The 21,555-nt window shown below is 35.2% G+C and overlaps 2 protein-coding genes across 17 annotated transcripts in view; one reads left to right on the top strand and one right to left on the bottom strand.

The window, feature by feature from the left end:
• KLHL32 (kelch like family member 32) overlaps nucleotides 1-10,348 on the top strand; it is a 234,664-nt gene extending 224,316 nt beyond the window's left edge. For all 13 annotated transcript variants that reach the window (XM_077903008.1, XM_077903016.1, XM_077903015.1 and 10 more), the window contains one exon: nucleotides 6,262-10,348. In XM_077903008.1, the coding sequence (XP_077759134.1) occupies nucleotides 6,262-6,423 (162 nt within the window). In that variant the 3' untranslated portion in view covers nucleotides 6,424-10,348. The remainder of the gene's footprint in view (nucleotides 1-6,261) is intronic.
• Nucleotides 9,364-21,555, bottom strand: part of MMS22L (MMS22 like, DNA repair protein) — a 129,181-nt gene continuing 116,989 nt past the window's right edge. For 2 of the 4 annotated variants that reach the window (XM_077903004.1, XM_077903005.1), the window contains exons 23-25: nucleotides 15,717-15,813; nucleotides 14,144-14,311; nucleotides 9,364-13,453 (exon numbers count right to left, since the gene is read on the bottom strand). In XM_077903004.1, coding sequence (XP_077759130.1) covers nucleotides 13,372-13,453; nucleotides 14,144-14,311; nucleotides 15,717-15,813 — 347 coding nt within the window. In that variant the 3' untranslated portion in view covers nucleotides 9,364-13,371. The remainder of the gene's footprint in view (nucleotides 13,454-14,143; nucleotides 14,312-15,716; nucleotides 15,814-21,555) is intronic. The other 2 variants (XR_013382982.1, XM_077903006.1) reach the window with 2 other exon arrangements.

Raw genomic sequence — 21,555 nt, 5'->3', positions numbered from 1 at the left:
GTCCAGTTGTCCCAACACCATTTATTGAACAGACTGTCATCCAACATGTATTTTTCATCTTTTATTGTAGATTAATTGACCATATAAGTGTTGACTTTTATTTGGGCTCTCTATTCTGTTCCATTAATCCATGTGTCTATTTTGTGCCAAAACCACATTGTTTTTACCATGACAGCTTTATAGTAGATCTTAAAATCTTACATTGCAATACCATCAGCTTAGTTCTTCAACATTGTTTCCTTGGCTATTCAGGATCTTTTGTGGTTTCTTAAACATTTTAGAGATACTAATGCTTCCAGTACATGAACACAGTATATCTTTCTACTTGTGTTGTCTTTATTCTCTCATGACTGTTGCATAGTTTTCAGTATACAAGTTTTTCAAATCCTTGGTTAGGTTTACTACTAGGTATTTGGTAGAATTTTGGTAGAATTGTAACTTGAATTATTAATTTTTTTGCCACTCCATTATTAGTGTACAGATATGCACCTCACTTTTGAGTGTTCATTTTATATCCTGCAACTTCAGTGCTACAAACAGTGACAACTTAATTTTCTTCCTTACCAATCTGTATGCCTTTATTTCTTTTTTTTTCTAATTACTGTGGTCAGGACTTCAGTACTATGCTGAATAAGAGACAAGAGTAGAATTTTCCATTATTTTTGATCACAGAGGAAAGGTCTGTTTATCCTCATTGACTAACATCTTTGCTGTGGGTTTCATGTTGTCGTTTATTGAGATATGTTCCCTCTAAATCCACTGTTAATTTTTATCTGAAACATGAATTTTGTTAAATGCTCTTTCTGTATCTACTGAGATGATCACAATATTTATCACTGTGTTTATTAGTGTGATACAGCATGCTGATTGACTTACAAAGATTGAACTGTCCTTGTATCCTTCAAATAAATCCCCTTGATTGTGGTGAATGGTTCTTTTAATGTATTGTTGAATCCAGCTTGCTAATCTTTTTTTGATGATTTTTCCATTTATGTTCATCAGGGATACTGGCCTGTAGGTTTCTTTTTTCTTTTTAATAGTATTTTTGATTTTCGTATCAGGGCGATGCTAGTCTCATAGAATCTATTTGGAAACTTTCCTTCCTCTTATTTTTTGGAATAGTTTGAGGACAATAGGTATTGACTCTTCTTTTTTGAAATGGTTTCTAGGAATTTATCCATTTCTTCCAGGTTGTCTAGTTTTTTGGCATATAAATTTTCATAGTATTCATAGTATTTTTATTTCTGTGGTATCAGTTGTTACTTTTCTTTCATTCTATTTGTGTTTTTTTCTTAAGTCTAATTTTCTTTCAATTTTATCTTTTCAAGACCTAGCTCTTGGTTTTGTTGATCTTTTCTTTTAGTCTCTATTTCACTTATTTATGCTCTGATCTTTATTTTCCCTTCTAACATTGGGTTTTGTTTGCTCTTTTTCTAATTTCTTTTTTTTTTTTAATATTTTTTTCTTTATTTATTTATGATAGTCACACAGAGAGAGAGAGAGAGAGGCAGAGACATAGGCAGAGGGAGAAGCAGGCTCCATGCACCGGGAGCCCGATGTGGGATTCGATCCCGGGTCTCCAGGATCGCGCCCTGGGCCAAAGGCAGGCGCCAAACCGCTGCGCCACCCAGGGATCCCTTTTTTCTAATTCCTTTAGATGTAAATTAGATTGAGATTTTTGTTTCTGGAGGTAGTCTTAGATCACTATAAATTTCCCTCTTTTGAAAGCTGTTCTAGGATTTTTGACTGTGGTGCTCTCATTAGTCCTCAAATATTTTTAAATTTTGTGTGTGTGTGTGTGTGTGTGTGTGTGTGTGTGTGTGTGAATATTTCATTAACCTACCAGTCATGTAGTAGCATTTTATTTAACCTCCATGTATCTGTGGTTTTTTTTTTTTTTTTGTTATTGATTTCTACTTTCATACCACTGTGGGCAGAAAAGATGCATAATATTTCATTCTTAAGCTTATTGTGGTTTAGCCTATGATCTTTAGCCTATGACATTCTAGAAAATGTCCCATGTGCACTAAGACTCTTGCTTTTGGATGGAATGTTCTATATGTATCCATCTGGTCTAACATACCATTTTAAAGACCTTATTAGAGGGGCATTTGGGTGGCTCAGTCAGTTAAGCAACTGCCTTCATCTTGGGTCATGATCCCAGGGTCCTGGCATTGAGTCCCACATCTGGCTCCCTGCTCAGTGGGGAGCCTACTTCTCCCCCTTCCACTCCCTCGGCTGGTGCTCTCTTGCTTTCTGTCAAATAAAGTCCTTGGGGGGAGGGTAATAAAGACACTGTTGGGGATCCCTGGGTGGCGCAGCGGTTTGGTGCCTGCCTTTGGCCCAGGGTGTGATCCTGGAGACCCGGGATCGAATCCCACATCGGGCTCCCGGTGCATGGAGCCTGCTTCTCCCTCTGCCTGTGTCTCTGCCTCTCTCTCTCTCTCTGTTACTATCATAAAAAAAAAAAAAAAAAAAAAAAAAAAAAAGGCACTGTTGAATGTTGGTTGAATGTCTGACTCTTGATTTCGGCTCAAGTCATGGTCTTGGGGTTGAGATCAAGCCCCATGTTGGGCTCCATGCTCAGCAGGGAATTTACTTGAGATTCTTGCCCTCTCCTTCTGCCACTGCTAATGTGTGGACTCTATCTCTAAAATAAGTGAATAAATCTAAAGACACTGTTCATCCCCTCTAGTGTATATTTTACTTATTATATATATTCTCAGCTTTGATTTTTTTGTATTTTCCTTCTCTTGACATTTTCACTGAGTTTTTCCATTCTTCTCTGTAGTCCAGTTAGTTTCCTTATAACCAATCTACCTGATGGAGATGACCATTATTTTTAATTCTCTATTTCATCTAGTTAATTTTCTGAGGTTTTTATCTTATTTGGAGCATATTTCCTTGCCTCCACATATTGCCTGACTTTCTGTGTTTGTTCCTACAAATTAGGTAGAACAGCTACTTCTAACATTGAAGAAATGGTCTTGTGTATGGTCCTTTCCTATGTAGACATGTGTCTCCAGTGACTGGATGGCTGGAACTGCGGCTGGCATGGGCTTGATGGTCCTGGGGCCCTCAGTGCTGGGGCTTCCCTAAAGGGATGGCTGGAACTGAGAGTGGGCATGGGCATGGGCCAGGGTATTCCTGTGACTCTCCACACATCTCCAGAGGATGCCCTGGCAGGATAGCTAAAGCCAAAGTTAATGCAAACTGGAGGGTGACGGGGGATTCTCTGAATGGTAGGCACCTGGTAGGTTAGGTGGAGGCAAAGAGGGGTGCAAGCTGGGGTGTCCTTGGCACTCTATGCAGGGGCTGAAGCCAAGGTGTAGTGTAGTTTGGGGCATCCTGGGGTGCCACATACAGTAGGTGCCTTGAGAGGAGAGCTGTATCTGAACTGGGTTTATGCTGGGGTGTCCTGGAATGCTTAGTTCATGAGATGCTATGGCAGGGCAACTAGACACATGGCTGGTATAGGTTAGGTTGTCCCAAGGCATTAGATGCAGGGTTTGCCCTGGGCAGGTGGCTAATAGCTGAGGGAGGGTGCACACTGGGGGTCCTGGGATGCTCTGTGCACATAAATCTGGAAGCTCTGAGCTGGGAGTGTCATAATGTAACAAGACATTAGAAGCTAAAGTAGTGTGTGCCTAGAGTGTTCCACAATGCTTTGTGCCTGTGTCACCTTGGCAAGATGGCTGTAGCTGTAATGAGTGCTGAGCAGGGGTGTCTTGGTATGTGACAAGCTGGAGGCTATCTTCTTGGGATGGCTTGCTCTGATCTAGAGGCCAGGGACTCACTGAATCAGTAGGCTGGCTAGGGGGTCTGGTCCCTATTCCTGTCTATGCTAACAAGGTGGACAGGGAATGTAAAGAGTAGTACCTCCAATGCAGAGAGTTCTCCCTGCTATCCTGTTTGACGGTGGGAGTTGGATCCTTGACAGTCTAGTTGCTTTTAGTTTGTGGCTTTCATTCTGTGCCCCAGGGAAGATACATCTGTTCACAGTTCCTTAGTACTATCCCTCCCCGTTGCTATTTGCATTGCTGGGACCGTGGGTGATCTTCATTAATATATCTCTATCTCTCTTGGAGTTATGTCGTTTATCTTTTGTGCAGAAGCTGTTCAGTCAGCTCTCATTTCTCCCTCAGGAGGAATTGCTCCAGATAGGTTTATATTTGGTATGTCTGTGGAGGAGCTGAGTTCAGTCTTCATAAGCCATCATCTTGGACTACCCTCCAATGGGATTTTTTTTTTTTTAAGATTTATTTATTCATGAGAGACAGAGAGGCAGAGACACAGGCAGAGGGAGAAGCAGGCTCCCTGCAGGGAGGAGCCTGATGTGGGACTCGATCCCAGATTCCAGGATCACACCTTCAATCAAAGGCAGATGTTCAACCACTGAGCCACCCAGGCATCCTCCAATGGGATTTTCTTAATTTCTCTTTCTGCTGCTAGAAATGTAACACATTTCTGTATCTTAATTTTGTACCCTGCAACTTTACTAATAACTACATTTATCTGTTCATCGGTAGTCTTCTAGAATTAGAAAATATGTATCTTTCTACACACACACATATATATATATTTTTTTTTTTTTTGGTTAATCTTAACAATTTAGATACCTTCCCTTTTTGATTGCTGCAGCTGGAACATCCAGTATTATGTTTAATAAAAGTGGTGAGAGTGGAACTTCTTGTTGCTGGTCTTAGAGGGGAAGCTTTCAGTTTTTCACTTTTCAGTATGATGTTGGGTTGTGGGTTTCTCATATTTGGTTTATCATGTTGAGGTATATTCTCTTTATTATTTTTTTGGTATATTATCTTTAAACCCACTTCGTTGAGTTTTTATCACGAATGGATGTTGCATTTTGTCAAATGCTTTTTCTGCAACTATTCAGGTGATATGATTTTTAGTCATTCCTCATGTGATATATCACATTGATTTACTTGTGACTATTGAAACACTTATTTCTGTAATATATCCCATTTGATCATGGTGAAAGATTTTTTTAATGTATTGGTAAATTGAGTTTGCTAGTATTTTGTTCAGCATTTTTTTGCAACTAGGTTCATCATGTATGCTGGCCTGTAGCTTTTTGTCTTTTTGTAAGGTTTTTGTCTGGTTTTGGTATCAGGTTAATACTGGCCTCACAGAATATATTTGGATATTATCCTTCCTTTTCTATTTTGTGGAATAGTTTGAGAACAGCCCTTAACTCTTGTTTAAATGTTTGCTGAATTCACCTATGAAGCCATCTGGTCCCAGATTTTTGTTGGTAGTTGTTTACTAGTAATGAAATTGAATGGGTAATCAGTCAGTTTATATTTTCTATTTCTCCCTGAATTGGTTTTGGAAGATTGTAGGTCTCTAGGAATTTATCCATTTCTTTTAGGGTGTCCAATTTGTTGGCATAAAAATTTCATAGTAGTTTCTTGCAATCCTTTGTATATCTGTGGTGTTGGCTGTAACTTCTCTTCCCTCATTCCTGATTTGGGTCTTGATGTGTCTGGGTAAAGGTTTATTAATTTGGCTTATCTTTTCATTAATTAAGTTCTTGCTTTTATTGCTCTTCTCATTCTTTATTCCTTGCTTCCTTCTACTAGCTTTGGGCTTTTTTTCTAGATCTTTAGGTGTAGAGTTTGAGCAAAATGTAAATGACCACCTTATGATACAATGAATATTTTTTCCATTCACCGATTGACCTAGTACCATGTTAATAAGCCTGTGTTTGTGTAGTTTTCCAGTTCTTGTAACTTATTTCTAGGTAGTGTTGTAGTTAGAAAAGATGCTTGATATGATTTCAGTCTTTTTAAATTTCTTGAGATTTGTCTTATGGCCTAATATGTGATCTTTTCTGGAGAATATTGTAGGTACACTTGAAAATAATGTGTATTCCAGTGTTTTTGGATGGATATGTTAGGTCCATCTGGTATAATGTGTTGCTTAAAGCCACAAGACCTTTTTATTAAAGGAGGAAAAAGCTACCTACCTCATCACTGTTCTAAAGATTAAATCATTATAAACTTTTATCGACAAATTATGTAGACAAATATATAAATGTATATAATAGCACTTACCTGGATCTTAATATATATTTGATACCATACTGTAAGGGGGGAAAAAAAACAATGCCTAAGGTACGTATGGTCATGGTGGCATTACTGAATTCAACTGCAGGCATCCTTTTATGTGTATACTTATATATTTATGCTCAAATTATTTTGAGCAATCATCTTTGACATTCAGGCTTCTCTTCTTTTGTAGGTAGTGGATATAAGCAGAGAAGGCAAAGAAGAAGTATTCTATGGGCCTACACTCCCTTTTGCTTCCAATGGAATAGCAGCATGCTTCCTTCCAGCTCCATATTTCACATGCCCTAACCTTCAGACTCTTCAAGTGCCTCATCACAGAATTGGGACCATCTGAGAGCGAATGCTTTGTTAATAACTATCATGAACAGAAGGGAAAGAAAAGCTTCACTTTTGGATACTGGGCATGAAAACACCCAGTGCTCAATGCTTCCTTGTTTTGTTTTCTATGTCTTATATTCAGATAAAAATTAGCAAAAAATGAACCGTTTTCTAAAATACATTACCAAAAACTCCTGTCACCCTTTTGTGTGTCAGTATACAATATATATGACTTCTACTGTGGTGTAGCTTAGTGCCAACTTAATGGTCCATACTTGTTCCATGGGTCTTTATAACCTTCTTTGTATACTTTTTCTAATCAGTGCTGTCTAGAAAAACAGGACAATATTAGTAAGGAGTTTATTTCATAAGTACTGTCATCAGTGGTCTTTAAAAAAAATTCAGTAGTTAATCCCCTTACTCCTTAAACCTGGGTTTGTAATTTTTCTTTTAAAAATTTAACATTATGCAGACCCACTCAGTATAGACTCAGCATTATGACATCATAAAATTTTAAATGCCCTATTTTATTCAAGGTATACGAATAATAGAAGTACACCGGAATAGCAGTCAGATAGCCATATTTTTCGGCTTGGTTAATCTGTGACCTCGGGCTAGGTGCTTACTTTTCATGACTTGTTTTCCCACACTTAAGGAGGATAATCATGGATTTCCATGTTAATTCAGAAGAATGTTGTGAAGATTAGGCAAATGCCCTCTCAAGTGCTTCATTTAATAAAAAAAGTTACTCAAATTATAAGATATTTTACTATCTCTAGAACCTTGTAACTTAATGGGGAGATTATTTTCAAAATTAAAAATTACTAAACAGAACTTGAAACACATGCAATGGAATAAATGATTCTGATAAGCATGTGAAAGAGATGCTAATTAGGAAAAGGGGAGTTTACCAAAACCAAAGATTCCCAAGTCTGTACAAATTCTTGCTTCAAATAATAATTTAAACCTCTTGTTTAAACTCACTTAGTGAAAAATGACATTTTAAAGCTCAAAAAAAATTAGTTGTACTAATTTTGGTGCCATAAAGTGCTCTGACATAAATCTGAACCTAGACTTGGTAATTCTAATAAAAGTTTTTCTACTTTGTTAAAGGTTATGTCAATCTTGAGCACTTGTGGGATTCTTCACCACCACCAATACATATTTTATTACTACATACTTTTAATAATGCATAAGAATTCTTATTTAGGTGAGGTTTTTGGATTTGCTTTGTCTATAGTAAAAAATACATATATAAAATAAAATTCAATCACATTTGAACATAAATTCAGGAAGTATAATTTGAATTTTTCCCTTTTCCTAATCTTGTTAGGATCTAAGTCACCTTTACTAAAAGGGAGACTTTTTTCCTTCTGCACAGTTCAATTATTCAGCAATCCTTATCTTACAGGAAACTGTCATTTTATTCATGTAACCACTCAGAAGTGAATAAAAACATCAACCCTTTTTCATCCTAAATACAAAATTCACTAATGTTATACACTGTTCTACCTAAAATTTTTGATTTCTAAATAATCTGGTTATTCAGATTATAAGAATAGGAGGAGAGACTGTGGTAAGGGAAAAAAAGTAACTAAAAAGCTTCCCAGAGATTTAGCCAAAACATCTTAATTTTACAGTTCTGAAAAGTGAACATTGATACTGATTATTGATATTTAGAAGGATGACAGTCTCTTTAAAGGGTATAGATCATGTAAACTAAATATTTTAAATTCCTTACCAAGTCAGGAAAATGACTCCAGTATTTCAGATAGCTTTCAACAAGAACCCAAACAATAAGTATTTCAGATTTACTAAAATTTTACTTGACAAATGAATTTACTGCCAGCTATTTTACCTTATAAAAATCATTACATTTGCAATCCCAAATCCTATATCCAATGAATTAAAAGGAAATGGTCTAAAAATAAGTTTTCCTGGGGATCCCTGGATGGCTCAGCGGTTTACCACCTGCCTTTGGCCCTGGGCGTGATCCTGGAGTCCCAAGATGGAGTCCCACATTGGGCTCCTGGTATGGAGTCTGCTTCTCCCTCTGCCTGTGTCTTTGCCCCCCTCCCCTTTCTCTATGTCTATCATGAATAAATAAAATCTTTAAAAAATAAGTTTTCCTGACTGATAATGAAAAGGTAGCCTGAAATTACTCCTGATAGTTTCTATATAGATTTTTAACTATTCACTTAAAACAAATCAGCATATTATTATCAAACCCCTTTTTGGGTGAACTTTATGTGTTATTCACTAATATTACAGAATTGAACTCAGAGAACTTTAAAGTTTTGCATAGTTTTTGAAAACATCTTTTTATGCTATAGCCAGAGAATAGAATCCAAAGTGCAACTTTCCTCTCCAAGGAAAAATAAAATTCAGAACACTTTATGATTTGATCATTCTCTTCAAATCACTAATAAGAGCTAATAAAAATTCTAGAAAACTATGTTTGGTCAGATAACCAAATTCCAGTGAAATTATTTAAATATATATTTTCCATTTAAGTGAGCTATCCTATAGTATTCATCTTCATTTTTACTCTCCAAAATTATAGACCATATTGTATTTGTAGTTAAGTTATGCTAATTTGAATTTCTGTTGGAAGATCATGAAACTTCTAACACCTTTAAACATCATTCTAAGACTTGACTTTACACAGTACCACATAGATAGTTGCAGTGTTCCTTTGTGTAGGAAGAAAAGCCAGCAAAGACTTAATCTCAAAAATAATGTGTTTGTAAAGTGCAGTAAATTCCTTAGATATTTCGTAACAAAATTCCTATTTAGGTTATGATTAGGCTATTTTTCCTGCTTTTCCTCTTCATATTTTTCTCACAGTTTAACCACACGTATACTGTATCTCTTTCAGCTACTGCAGTAACTGAAAAACTTTCTATTGTTTTACCACAGAATATAAAAACAACAGGAGTAAGATAGAAATTATTCCTTCAGGTAACATGGCTCATTTTTATTTTGGTTTTCAAATAATCAATCTCTCATAAAAAAGGAAGTGTAATATTCATGGATGAAGTGCAAATTAAATATATACATTTAAAAATTATATATCATTATTATAGGCATATTTAACTTATAAACATGAATATATAACAAGAAGGCCCAGAATTTTTCTGAAAGCACATTTCACAAATGCAGTAAGTTGGATAACTATTAACACACCAAAAACTTTAATAAGCAGAAATTATTTAATTCCAACCATGTGGTACTTCTTTGTTAACCTTACCAATATAGATCATCACAGAATCCTAATACAAACTTACATATTGTTAAATATCTGAAAGAATATGCTACTTTGCTAGCTTCCCAAATCAACTGTTTTAAGCAAGGCATGGTATTTATATTGGTGTACTCTACACTTGACTGACAAGGTAGTATTTTTAACCTTAGAAGAGAGTAGGCAGGAGATCAGTTTTTGGAAAATGTAAGGTTTACGTAAAGTCTATAGGATTTAGGGAAGGTAGGTTTCCTAGAGGCTTTTCCCAATTGCAGAAGCTTGTCAAATTTTTATACAGCAGATTATCTTAACAAAGGGGAATTAAAAATAAAAACTGTCAAAAGACTCTGTTAAAGTATGTGTAATTCTTTAAGAACAAAGTCGTTTTAAAAATTTGTGACAAAGCGTGGAAGAAGATAATAATAATGGGTAAGGAACACACAATCTACAGATAAGTATTTTTTTATATAGATGTCCAGGTAGGAAAAGTCAAATATGCTTAAGAAAAAATATGCTAGGAATAAAAATATAAAAGTTTTAAACTATGAAACTCTTCTAATGCAAATGAATTCAATACTGAGTGATTTTTGTACAGAGATCATATTCCATGTTTTTTACTCCCCCATGAAAACCTAATTAAATGTTCAATTAAAATTTAAATCATAACCAAATCTGAATGTCTAATAAAGTCCTTCTATCACCCTGTTGTCCTTCAATCATCTCTTTTACATTCCATCTGATACTTTACAGAAATTTGACTGGAATACTCATATATCTAAAATATATTTTAACCATCTTCCTATTTTAGTGTCTTAAGATTAGGCTTCTATAGAAAGGGTGGTGTTCTATGCTGGCAAAATGAATGAGGCTCAGAGTGTAGACTGAACGTGGCCTTCAGATGTTCTAAGGCATTCTAATCTGTTTGAGTTCAGTTTACACAGGAAAGGTAGAGTCAAATGGCAAAGTCTCCTTACTTTCTGAGGTTTGAATGTCAGCTTACTGACACTGGGAAGTAAGTGGATGTCCTTGAGCAGAAAAGTAACGAGGAAAATAATATTTTAGAAACACTAATGTCAGTTACTGTGTGAGGTTAAATTGCAGGAAAGGAGATCATAGATGGGGAGATAAGAAAGAGATCAGTAGCACCCAAAAGACTGTTGGGACAGCCAGGATGACAAAAACAAAAGAACAGCAAGAGCCCATCATGGTGATTACTGAAAGTGGGGAACAGGTAAGAATCCAAGCTGCTTTTGAAGTTTCAAGGTTAAATAACTTGGGAAAATAGTGTATCCCCTGGGTAGAAAAGAAAGGCAAGAGCTAGTTTAAAACAGGTGATAAGGGCAGCTTGACATGTTGCCTTGAGATTTCAGGAGGATCCAGTGGCTAGAGGGGTTTAGAAAGAAATTAGCACTAGAAGTAGATTTTATAGATAGAATTATGACTTAGTGTTATCAATTTACTACTAGAAGAATTTTGAGACAGAGTGAGGGAAGGGCCAGATCTTACCACTGGGGACAAGAAAGAACATGAAGGTGCTTTCAGAGTACAGTATGTAGGAAGGAGCAAACACCACTGAGAAGGGCTGAGAAGATAAAGGAAAATGCAAACGTAAGGCCAAAGAACATAAGAAATGAGAACGTAGTCTTAGATATCACTAAAAGTGAATGGCTGACATTATAGTGGTAGAAGCAGCAGCTCTAGAGATGATTGGTTATTCAGGTGAATAAGTGATGGGTCTGTGAAGATTTTCAAGAAAATGAACTGAGTCCAAAAATTTCTTCAATTAAAAAAAGTATCTTTTAGACTTTACTTATATATAAATAAACACTCATGTATATACATATAATACAAGTACAGTCACAGATTTTTTTTGTTCTTGATTTTTGAAGTACAAACTATTTATTCTTAGCATCTACAGATCTATATATCTAATGCATGATTCAGAAGCAGCATTTCTCAGCCTTAAACATTTCATATACTAAGGAGTGAGATTCTCAGATATCAATCCCACTTGGAAAACAAATATATATGTACACACACACACATAAATAACTACTTTAAAAGCATCACCTTAAGCCGATTAAACTTCATTTGCAGAAACTTGCCAAGTGATATAGGCTTAATAAGTCACCATCATAAAAAAGAGAAACTCATTACTGTGAAGTCTATTAAGTAACCTTAAAGAGGCTTTTATTCATCCAGCTTGTGGAAGTAATGACTGTGGAATAGATTGGGTGGGGGCGGAAACAGACTGTTAAGTTATGAAAACAAAAGGTACTCACTTAGAATTCACAGAGAAAAGTTAGGAGAGGACTAATGACTAGATTTCACTGATTGTAATATATTTCATTTTTAAAGATACTTCTTGAGTCAGAAAAGGGAGGGAATAGTAGAACCATGATAAAGACTGGAGTCCCAAGAAGAAAACAGTTATTATAAAGTTAGCAAACATGACATGTAAGACAAAGTTTGAAGAAAAAGGGGATCATTCATCTAGGACATACTAGAGACAGTGGAACAAAATTAAGAGGTGTTCTTTACTTCTGTGCATGAATGATCATGTCCCTGTGCCTCAAACAGAACATATGTCACCAATATATTTTCACATACATTATTCCACTGATTCTTACCATAATGCTGTGAAATAGAAAAAGGAATATTATTCTTTTTTCTCCATGGAGAAACTTAACAAGGTTAAGTAACTTGATCAAGTTTATAAAGCAGAGCTGGGGTTTGAGAACTAGGTAGGTTCCTAACACTATGACTGGATTTCTTTTACCTAATAATTCTCACCACAAAATGGAGTCAAGGACAAAAGCCCAATCAGTAAAATAAAAATCTGGATGAAATAGTTAAAGAGTTGAGACACAGAGCTGCTAAAGGAACTAAACTGGTTTCCTGTAAATAAATAAAATGCTAAATTATTAAGAGGCTCTAACTGAAGAGCAAGGAGATAAATCAGCTGACTTCTAGACCTCTTCTGTTAATTTGTAATCTTAAGATTTTTAGAAATATTATTTATTGTCTTTTCTTAAAAGCTCTTATTTATACTTCTCCTGATATGTGTTTTAATAAATTTCCAAAAAACACAGGATGGCTAGAGAAGAAAAATCTGTCAATTGTTAGAACCTAAGCATAAACACTGCTGGCTTAAGTTTTAAAATATCTTACATGCTATCTGTATATTAATTTAGCCAGACCCTGCCTCATTCCGCAGAGTTAAGTATGCTGGATATTTATTCTCTTGCCTCACACATGGTATTACAAAAGACGGCAAACATACGATCCTATCTCCTGAATCTTCCCCTTTCACAAAAATCAGCATAGAATAGCCAAGTAACCTGAAAAAAAAAAATCATAGTAAAACATAACTTGTAAGAAACAAACACAAATCACTCACAAGGCAGAAAGTCATATTACAGTGAGAAGGCCCTGGGTCAACCAGTACAAACCTGCTTCACAGACATACACAGAAACACTCCCAGTTAGAAAAAGTTACTTTAAATTAGTTTAACTATAAACTCTTCAAAAGAGAATGCAATTTGGCCAACTTCCAAAGTTAAGTAATACATTTACTTAACTTTTATTTCCTTATTTATGTACTTTATACTTACAGGTATGTAAGAATAAAAAATCCTTGAAAGCATTTTTAACAGAATGTTATACAATTGCAGTGCAAAGTGGCTTTGGACAGTTAAGAGAGAAGGCAAATCACAAAATATATTAGGTATTATCACTCTCCAGTCTCTGCATTTCATCTTGTCCCACTTGTCCTAGGTGAGATAAAAGTTTGCTATAGGCTTCCCTGTTTAAGAAAAAAGAGAAGATAGATGTATTTATTACCTTTTCCATTATTTTTCATTTAAGTATTTACACATTGAGCCTACCTGAATGTCTGTCTGCACACAAGCACCCGCATGCCCACACTATGTGTTTAAAGTACTTTGATTCTTTAACAAACTTGGAACATGAATTCTTATGAGTGCTGACTCCTCTTTAGGAACTACAGGTCTATTTCCATGATGTTGCATTATTTTACATAGTCCAGAACAATCTGAAATTAGGTTGTAAGCCTATATGAAAAAAAGCCCTAATCATTACTATTTTTCATCTCAAACCATATTATTTAATTGGGTCACTCTTCTTACTCATTAGATACACATGATATAGTTGATTCAGTAGACCAAGCATCCCTCAAAGGGTAGATTTGCCAGCACGGATTTTATACAAAAACAAGACATGTGAGGCTCTCAAGTCCCCTTCCCAATGAGGAGCACTGAATATATTTTGAACAATAGCAGCACTGCTGAAATACCTAAGGTGGTCACTTTGAAAAGAACGACATGTGAATGGATATGTCAATTGCAGTATGGAAACATTCAACAAATCGAAGAACACACCCAAAACTTTTAGGAATGGGAAAATAAACCATCTTCAGTAAATGAATCTAGATTTTGTAATCATTGCCCACAAATGTAAAATGATCCAAATATACCTTTGTGCAATATTTCTGCCAAGGCCCCATTTCCGCTCTGAATCCTTCAGAGACTGAGTGAGGGTAGAAAGCAAGTGGATAACAACCTGCTGATCCAATGCTGCTACTGTTTCTAGAATGCTGTAAATCTGATAATCATCTCTCATACCATAATCCTGGATAAAATGCCTGTAAGTAAATCAAGTTACATAGGATTACTTCTGGGGAAACTCCTTGGGCTGCTATCCATAGGACACTCTGCTGTAACCTGAACATAAGAAAGATCATTTCACATAAGATTACCTTAAGAATCCAGATGCCCTAATGAAGACTTTGTAACATTTAAAAATTAAGGACAGAATGGTTTATTTCAGTGTGAACCATGACCAGAAGGATGACACTGGTAGGAAAAGGGAAGAATTGGAACCTCAGGAAGGAGAATAAGGAAGAGAATCTTAGTCCTATGCTATTAGAATCTAGTTCCATGCTATTCTTTGCATGTCAAAATCTGAGGGATAAGGATGTGGAAAAAAGAGTTCAGTTTCCTAGGTATTTCTTAGTTCTTCATATATCTAGATAAATCAAACAATATTTTAATAAGAGAAACAAGTTATTCATAATATATATTTTTACATCCTTTAAGTGAATAGATTTTAGACCCATATAAAGAATTGTATGTTTTAACCCTAAAATTTTCACTCTCCTCCAACAAAATAAAAGCCAACTACTAGCTCAGTAAGTTGTACATAATAAATATGCAATCTTCATTCACATAAAATCTTTCTCTCCTCCTTGTGTTTTTATAGGTTTCTTTCCCCCCCTTTTTTGGGGGGGAGGGTAATAGTTCTTACAAATTCACTATGTATTTCATGTGATCACAATTTAAATAAATGGTAACCAACTGACAAATGCCAATGATGTGATGAGAAAACAAGCTGAGGAATCAAAGATCCACAGAAGAAAATGGACTTGAATTATTTATCATAGTGCTAGGGCAGAGATATGTAGAATAAAAGTTAACAGGTAGATATTGTGAGAAATACTTAAAAATACTGCCCTAACAGAAAGCAGAAGACTCTAGAGCAGGCAAGGCAGGAAACGACAACAAAACACAAAACACAGAAAACATTCCTCAAGTTGTATTATTATTCTTGGGAACTAACATCACGTCTGCTCCCTTACTCACAGATGAAATACAATGAAGCTTTCTGGGTCTACGGTATCTAAAGCAAGTTAAGAAAACCAGTGACATACTTCTACACTGGATCCTGAATAACATGTTTAGTGGCTCTCAGGGCCTGTGCACCTGTCAACATGACCCACATATCCCCATTCTGTCTCTTAAATACATGTAGGAGTCTTCATCACCAATTCTCAGGTAATTTTATGTCAGCCAGCTATCTTCCTCCCTGGCACTTTTGTCTTTTTAATAAAACAACACAATGCAACAAAATTACTGCCAAAAATACAATAATTCAAATAGTATAACAAGTAGTAACACATTATGTTTTGGATAATTAGTTATTTAAGAAACATGTTGGCTGTCAAATGGTTGGCAACAGTCCCCCTGCCAGTTGGCATATTTTCCAGTTACCTAAACACAGAAGTCAGCTGGGTGGCAGGTTCTCCCTCTGACCCCGCTTGGCAGGCTTTTACCATGTATTGCAGGTTCTCTGTGGCCAGCCTTTTAACTAGGAGGAAAAATTATAGCATTACAAACTGTGTCTCAATTGACCATCTGGATCCTCATTTTTATGAACACTCTTAATTTAGAAAAAATATGTTGTTTTCTTAAAGTTTATACAGCTTTTTCTTATTATTTTTCAAAATGAAATAGTTATGAGTGTTTGTTTTGTACTAAAGTATATCTCATCTCCCATTTTAAGAAAATCTAAAAAGCTTGAGTCTATTTTTTATGACCTTATAACTGAAAAAAAGTATATGTGAAGATAGGTCTCTTAAATACTCAAAAACATTTTAATACCCTAATCCTACAAGCAGCTACATACTGATAAAAGATAGCCTTTAATCATTCAGCTGATTTACAGACAAGCAGATTTTTTAATATTCATAGGCATAGTCCTCCCACTCTCTTAACAAATTAGAAACCACCAACAATTTACCTTCACTCCGAATTAGTCAAAGATATATATATATATATATATATATATAAACTATTTGTGATGCTATCTTCCTCTTTTTTTTTCTTCCTTTCAAAAAAGACAGTGAATTATAAAAAGGACATTTGTATTCTTTAAATATTTAACCAAGTCATTTAAAATTGTGCATTTGTACATAAAAATGGAAAAATATCAAGAAGAAAAATAGAAAATTCAGTATGTTCCAAATGCTACTAAATTTTTGGTTTTGGCACATTAAATATAAGTAGCTGTGGAAAATATGCTTTGTCTTAGAATAAAAAAAATCAGAAAGTTTAATCTATTATAGCAGGAGAATAAAACAGGATACATATGAACTTCAATTAATTAACATGTACTTAGAGTAATGTTCTCTATGGTATGAGGATGGTGGATAAAGAAGATACAGTGCATTTGTCTTTATTGAACAAATAACTTCTCATATTAGATACAATTCTGAAATCGCAGTATAATTGGTTCTTCTTAAAAGACATTTTCTTGAAAGGCTTCCAAAAGATCTTCTGTGGGAAAAGTACCAGAATATGAAGAAATAGTTTTCATAGAGAATTAATAGTAAGCACTGGGTTTATATAACACTTTTATTGAGGTATAATTCATATGTCATAAAAACTGATCTTTTAAAGTGTATAATTCACTGGTTTTTAGAATATTCAGAATTGAGAAAGCATCACCACTATCTAATTTCAGAGCAATGTCATCATCTCCCCAAAAAACCTTATACTCATTAACAGTCATTCTCCATTTTCTTCCTCCCCCAGCCCTTGGCAACCACTAATCTGTTTTGTCTCTATGGATTTGACTTCCTGGAAATGTTATATGAATAGAATTAGACATCATGTCTTTTTTTTTCCTTAAGATTTTATTTATTTTAGAGAGAGAGAGAAGGTGTGTGGTGGGGGGAGGGCCAGAGGGAGAGAGGAAAGAGAATCTAAGCAGACTGGGCGCTGAGCACGAAGTCTGACATGGGGACCAATTTCATGACCCTGAGATCATGACCTGAGCTGAAACCAAGAGCGGGATGCTCAACCAACTAAGCCACCTAAGCACCCCTCGATGGTCTTCTGCCTTCTTTTTACTTAGCATAAGACTGCCTTCTTTTTACTTAGCATAATGTTTTAAGGTTCATCCATGTTGTTGAAGGTTATCAGTACTTTATTTATTTTGAAGGCCAAATAATATTCCACTGTATCAATGTACCCCATGTTGTTTATCCATTCATTGGTGGATGGACACTTGGGTTGTTCCATTTTGAAGCTGTTACGAGTCAAGCTGCTATGGGTCAGTGTTAAGAGTTGTTTTTTAAAAAACTATTTGCCATCTTTACTTAATTGAAGTGAATTAAAAAAAAACTGGTGTTTGGGTTTTCTTTTAGTTTTCTTTACATTAACAGCTTTATTGTCATGATTCACATACTATACAACTTACCCATTTAACATGTACAATTCCATGATTTTTAGTCACAGAATTGTGCAATCATCATTCAAGTTAATTTTAGAATATTTTCTTTACTTTGCAAAGAAACTTGATAGTCTAGCTATCACTCCCTATTTTCTGATATATCCTAAAAGCAACCACAAATCTACTTTCTGTCTCTACAGATTTAATATTCTGGACGTTTCACATACATGGAATCATACAATATGTGGCCTTTTGTAACTGGCTTCTTTCATATACAATGTTTTCAAGGCTTGTCCCATATTGTATAGCATATAACAGTACTTCATTCCTTTTTATGGCCAGATACTATTCCATTGTATGGATAGATCACATTTAAAAAAGTCCATCTGGGGGCAGCCCCGGTGGCGCAGCGGTTTAGTGCCGCCTGCAGCCCAGGGCCTGATCCTGGAGACCCGGGATCCAGTCCCACATCGGGCTCCCTGCGTGGAGCCTACTTCTCCCTCTGCCTCTCTCTTGCTTGCTCTGTGTCTCTCATGAGTTAATAAAATAAAATCTTTAAAAAAAAAATCCATGTGTCAGCTGATGGACAGTCTACCTTTTGGCTACTATAACTAATATCACTATAAAGATGAATATACACATTTCTCTGGAGACATATGTTTTCATTAATCTTGGGCATATACTCAGGAGTGACATTGCTAGGTCACATAGTAACTGTATGTTCAACTTAAGCAATGACCGGACTATTTCCCCAAGTGTCTACACTATTTTACACTCCCAATAGCAGTAATTGAGGTTTCTGATTTCTCCATGTTTTTGCCAAACCTTGTTATTATCTGACTTTTCCGTAATAGCAAACATAGGGAGTATGAAGTGGTATCTCACCATGGTTTTTATTTGCAATTCCCTGATAACTAATGATGCTGAGCACCCTTTCTGGTGCTTATTAGCCATTTGTTTATATTCTTCAAAGATAGGTCTATTCAAATTATTTGCCTACTCTTAAATTGTCTTTTTATGACTGAATTGTAACTATATATTCCAGGTACAGGTTCCTTATCATATAAATGATTTGCAAATATATTCTTCCATTCTGTGGGGGTCTTTTTCCCCCCTTCTTGATTGTTCTTTGAAGCACAAAAGTTTTTAAATTTGGATTAGCCCAATTTATCTCTTTCTTGTCTTATGCTTTTGTTGTTGTATCTAAGAATTCACTGCCAAATCCAAGGTCATGTAGATTTACTTACTATGCTTTTTTCTATGAGTTTTATAGTTTTATCTCAGACATTTGAGTCTATTTTGAGTTGATTTTTGTATATGGTGTGAAGTAAAGGTATAGCTTCATTCCTTTGCATGTGGGTATCTGTTTGACCTAGCACAATTTGTGAAATACTATTTTCTCCCCTTTGAATCATCTTGGCACCCTTGTCAAAAAAAGTCAATTGACCATAGACATATGGGTTTATTTCCAAATTTTCAATTCTAATCCACTGATCTTCATCTATCTTTATGCCAGTACCACACTCTCTTGATTAGTTGTTTTGTACTATGTTTTGAAACTGGAAAATGTGAGCCTTCCAAATTTGTTGTTGTTGTTCTTCTTTTTTTAAAGATTTATTTGAGAGAGCATAAGCAGGAGTAGGGGCAGAGAAAGAATCTCAAGCAGACTCCTCACTGAGTATGGAGCCCAATGCGGGGCTCAATCTCCTGACCCTGAGCCAAAACCAAAAGTCAGATGCTCAACCCACTGACCTACCCAGAAAGCCCCTGTTCTTTTTCAAGATTGTTTTGACTATTCTGAGATCAGTTTGGGGAGTACTACTACCTTAACAATTTTACTTCTTCTGATCCATTAAATGAAATATTTTTTCATTTATTTAGATATTCTCTAATTCTTTCCAATACTGTTTGGTAGTTTTCAGATCTTAAGTTTGTATTTTTCTTTTATTAAACTTATTTCTACTTGGGGTTTTGAAAAATGCTATTGTAAATGGAATCATTTTCTTAATTTTATTTCATTGAAAGTATACAGAAATACAACTGATTTTTGTATCTTGATTTTGTATTCTGCAACCTTGCTGAACTTGTTTATTAGTTCTATTACTGGAGTGCTTAGGATACACATACACAAGATCAGATCAACTATGCATAGGGATAGTTTTACTTCCTTTTCAATATGGATGCCTTTTACTTAATTTGTCCTGACTAGGACTTCTAGTACAATGATGAATAGAAGTGGCAAGAGTGAACATCCTTGCCTTACTGCTAATCTTAGGAGAAAACCATCTAATCTTTCACCATTAAGTATGATGCTAGCTTTAGGATTTTCATAGATGTCCTTCACTGAAGCAGTTCTATTCCCAATCAGTCATTATGTAATGTCTCTCTTTATTCCTGATAATTCTACTTGTTCTGAAGTCTGCAGTGCTTGAAATTAATATAGATGCTACAGCTTTGTTTTGAATTGTGCCAGCATTTTTCTCCATCCTTTTACTTTTAATTTATCTGTGTCTTTATATTGAAAGTAGTTTTCTTGTAGGTAACATACTGTTGGGCTTTATTTTTTTTTATCCACTGTTACTCTCAATCATTTAATTGGCTCATGTAGATCATTCACATTTAAAGTGATTATTGCTATTATTGGATTAACATCTACCACACATGTAACTTTTCTATTCATTGCTCCTGCTCTTTTTTTCTAATCATTTGCCTTTTGTCTGCCTTTTCCAAAGATTTTGTTTTGCTTAAGTAGGCTCTACCTTCAGCATGGAGCCCAGTGTGGGGCTTGAACTCATGACCCTGAGATCAAGACTTGAGCTGAGATCAAGAGTCTGATGCTTAACTGACTGAGCCACCCAGGAGCCTCTCTAAAGGTTTTAAGTGAGCATTTTACAGGATTCCATTTTCTCTCCTTAGTATATCAAATATACTTCAAAAATTTTTTTTTAGTGGTTGTCCAGAGTTTGTAGTTTACATTCACAACTAATCCAAGACTACTTTCAAACAGCACTACTTTCCTTCAGGTGTGGCACAGGTACCTTTTAACAGTATTCCCAATCCTCACTGGTGTCATTCAGTTTGCTTATTCATAAGGTATAATCACCAAATACATTGTTGCTATTACGATTTTGAAAACAAAACAAAACAAAAAAAACAAAACAAAACAAAAAAAAAAAAAAGAAAAACAACTATCTATTAGATCAGTTAGAAGTGGAGAGACAGGTAGATTCAGAGTCACAGCTGACCAGGACCAGGAGCTGATACTAGTACAGATATTTATACAGTCCCCCTGTACATAAGTAGAGTTGTTTTTCAGTTCAGATTTGTTTTCTTGTTGTAAGGGTGAGAGTGAGGACTTCCAACCTTTTCACATGTTGAAGTGGAAACCAAAAACCCTCCAACTATTGCTATTGAACGGTCTCTTTCTCCATTTCTCTCTGTTTTTTATTTCATACATTTTGGTGCTCTCTTGTGTAGGTGCACATGTTTATATTGTTAAATATAATGACACTTTTATCATTATAAAATACCTCTATTTCTAGTTAACAGTTTTTTGGTCTAATATCTATTTTGTCTGATATTAATATAGTTCCTCCAGTTTTCTATGGTTATAGTTTGTAGGATGTATTTTTCTTTCCTTTTACTATTTTAATCTTTGAATCTAATGTGTGTCCTGCAGAGAGACTAGTGTCAGATCTTTTTATTTGATCCATTCCAATGATCTCAATTTTGGATTAGTTTGTTCTATTCTTTCACAACTATTGTTAACTGTTGATAATATAGATGGATTAACATCATTTTACCTTGTTTTCTAAATGTCTTGTGTTTTTTGTCCCTCTCATCTACTTTACTGCTTTCATGTTGGCATTATGTATA

The sequence above is a fragment of the Canis aureus genome, chromosome 7 (assembly GCF_053574225.1).
Source record: "Canis aureus isolate CA01 chromosome 7, VMU_Caureus_v.1.0, whole genome shotgun sequence".
Lineage (NCBI taxonomy): Eukaryota > Metazoa > Chordata > Mammalia > Carnivora > Canidae > Canis > Canis aureus.
The sequence above is the reverse complement of the archived record's forward strand: the minus strand, read 5'-3'. Positions and strand labels throughout refer to the sequence as shown.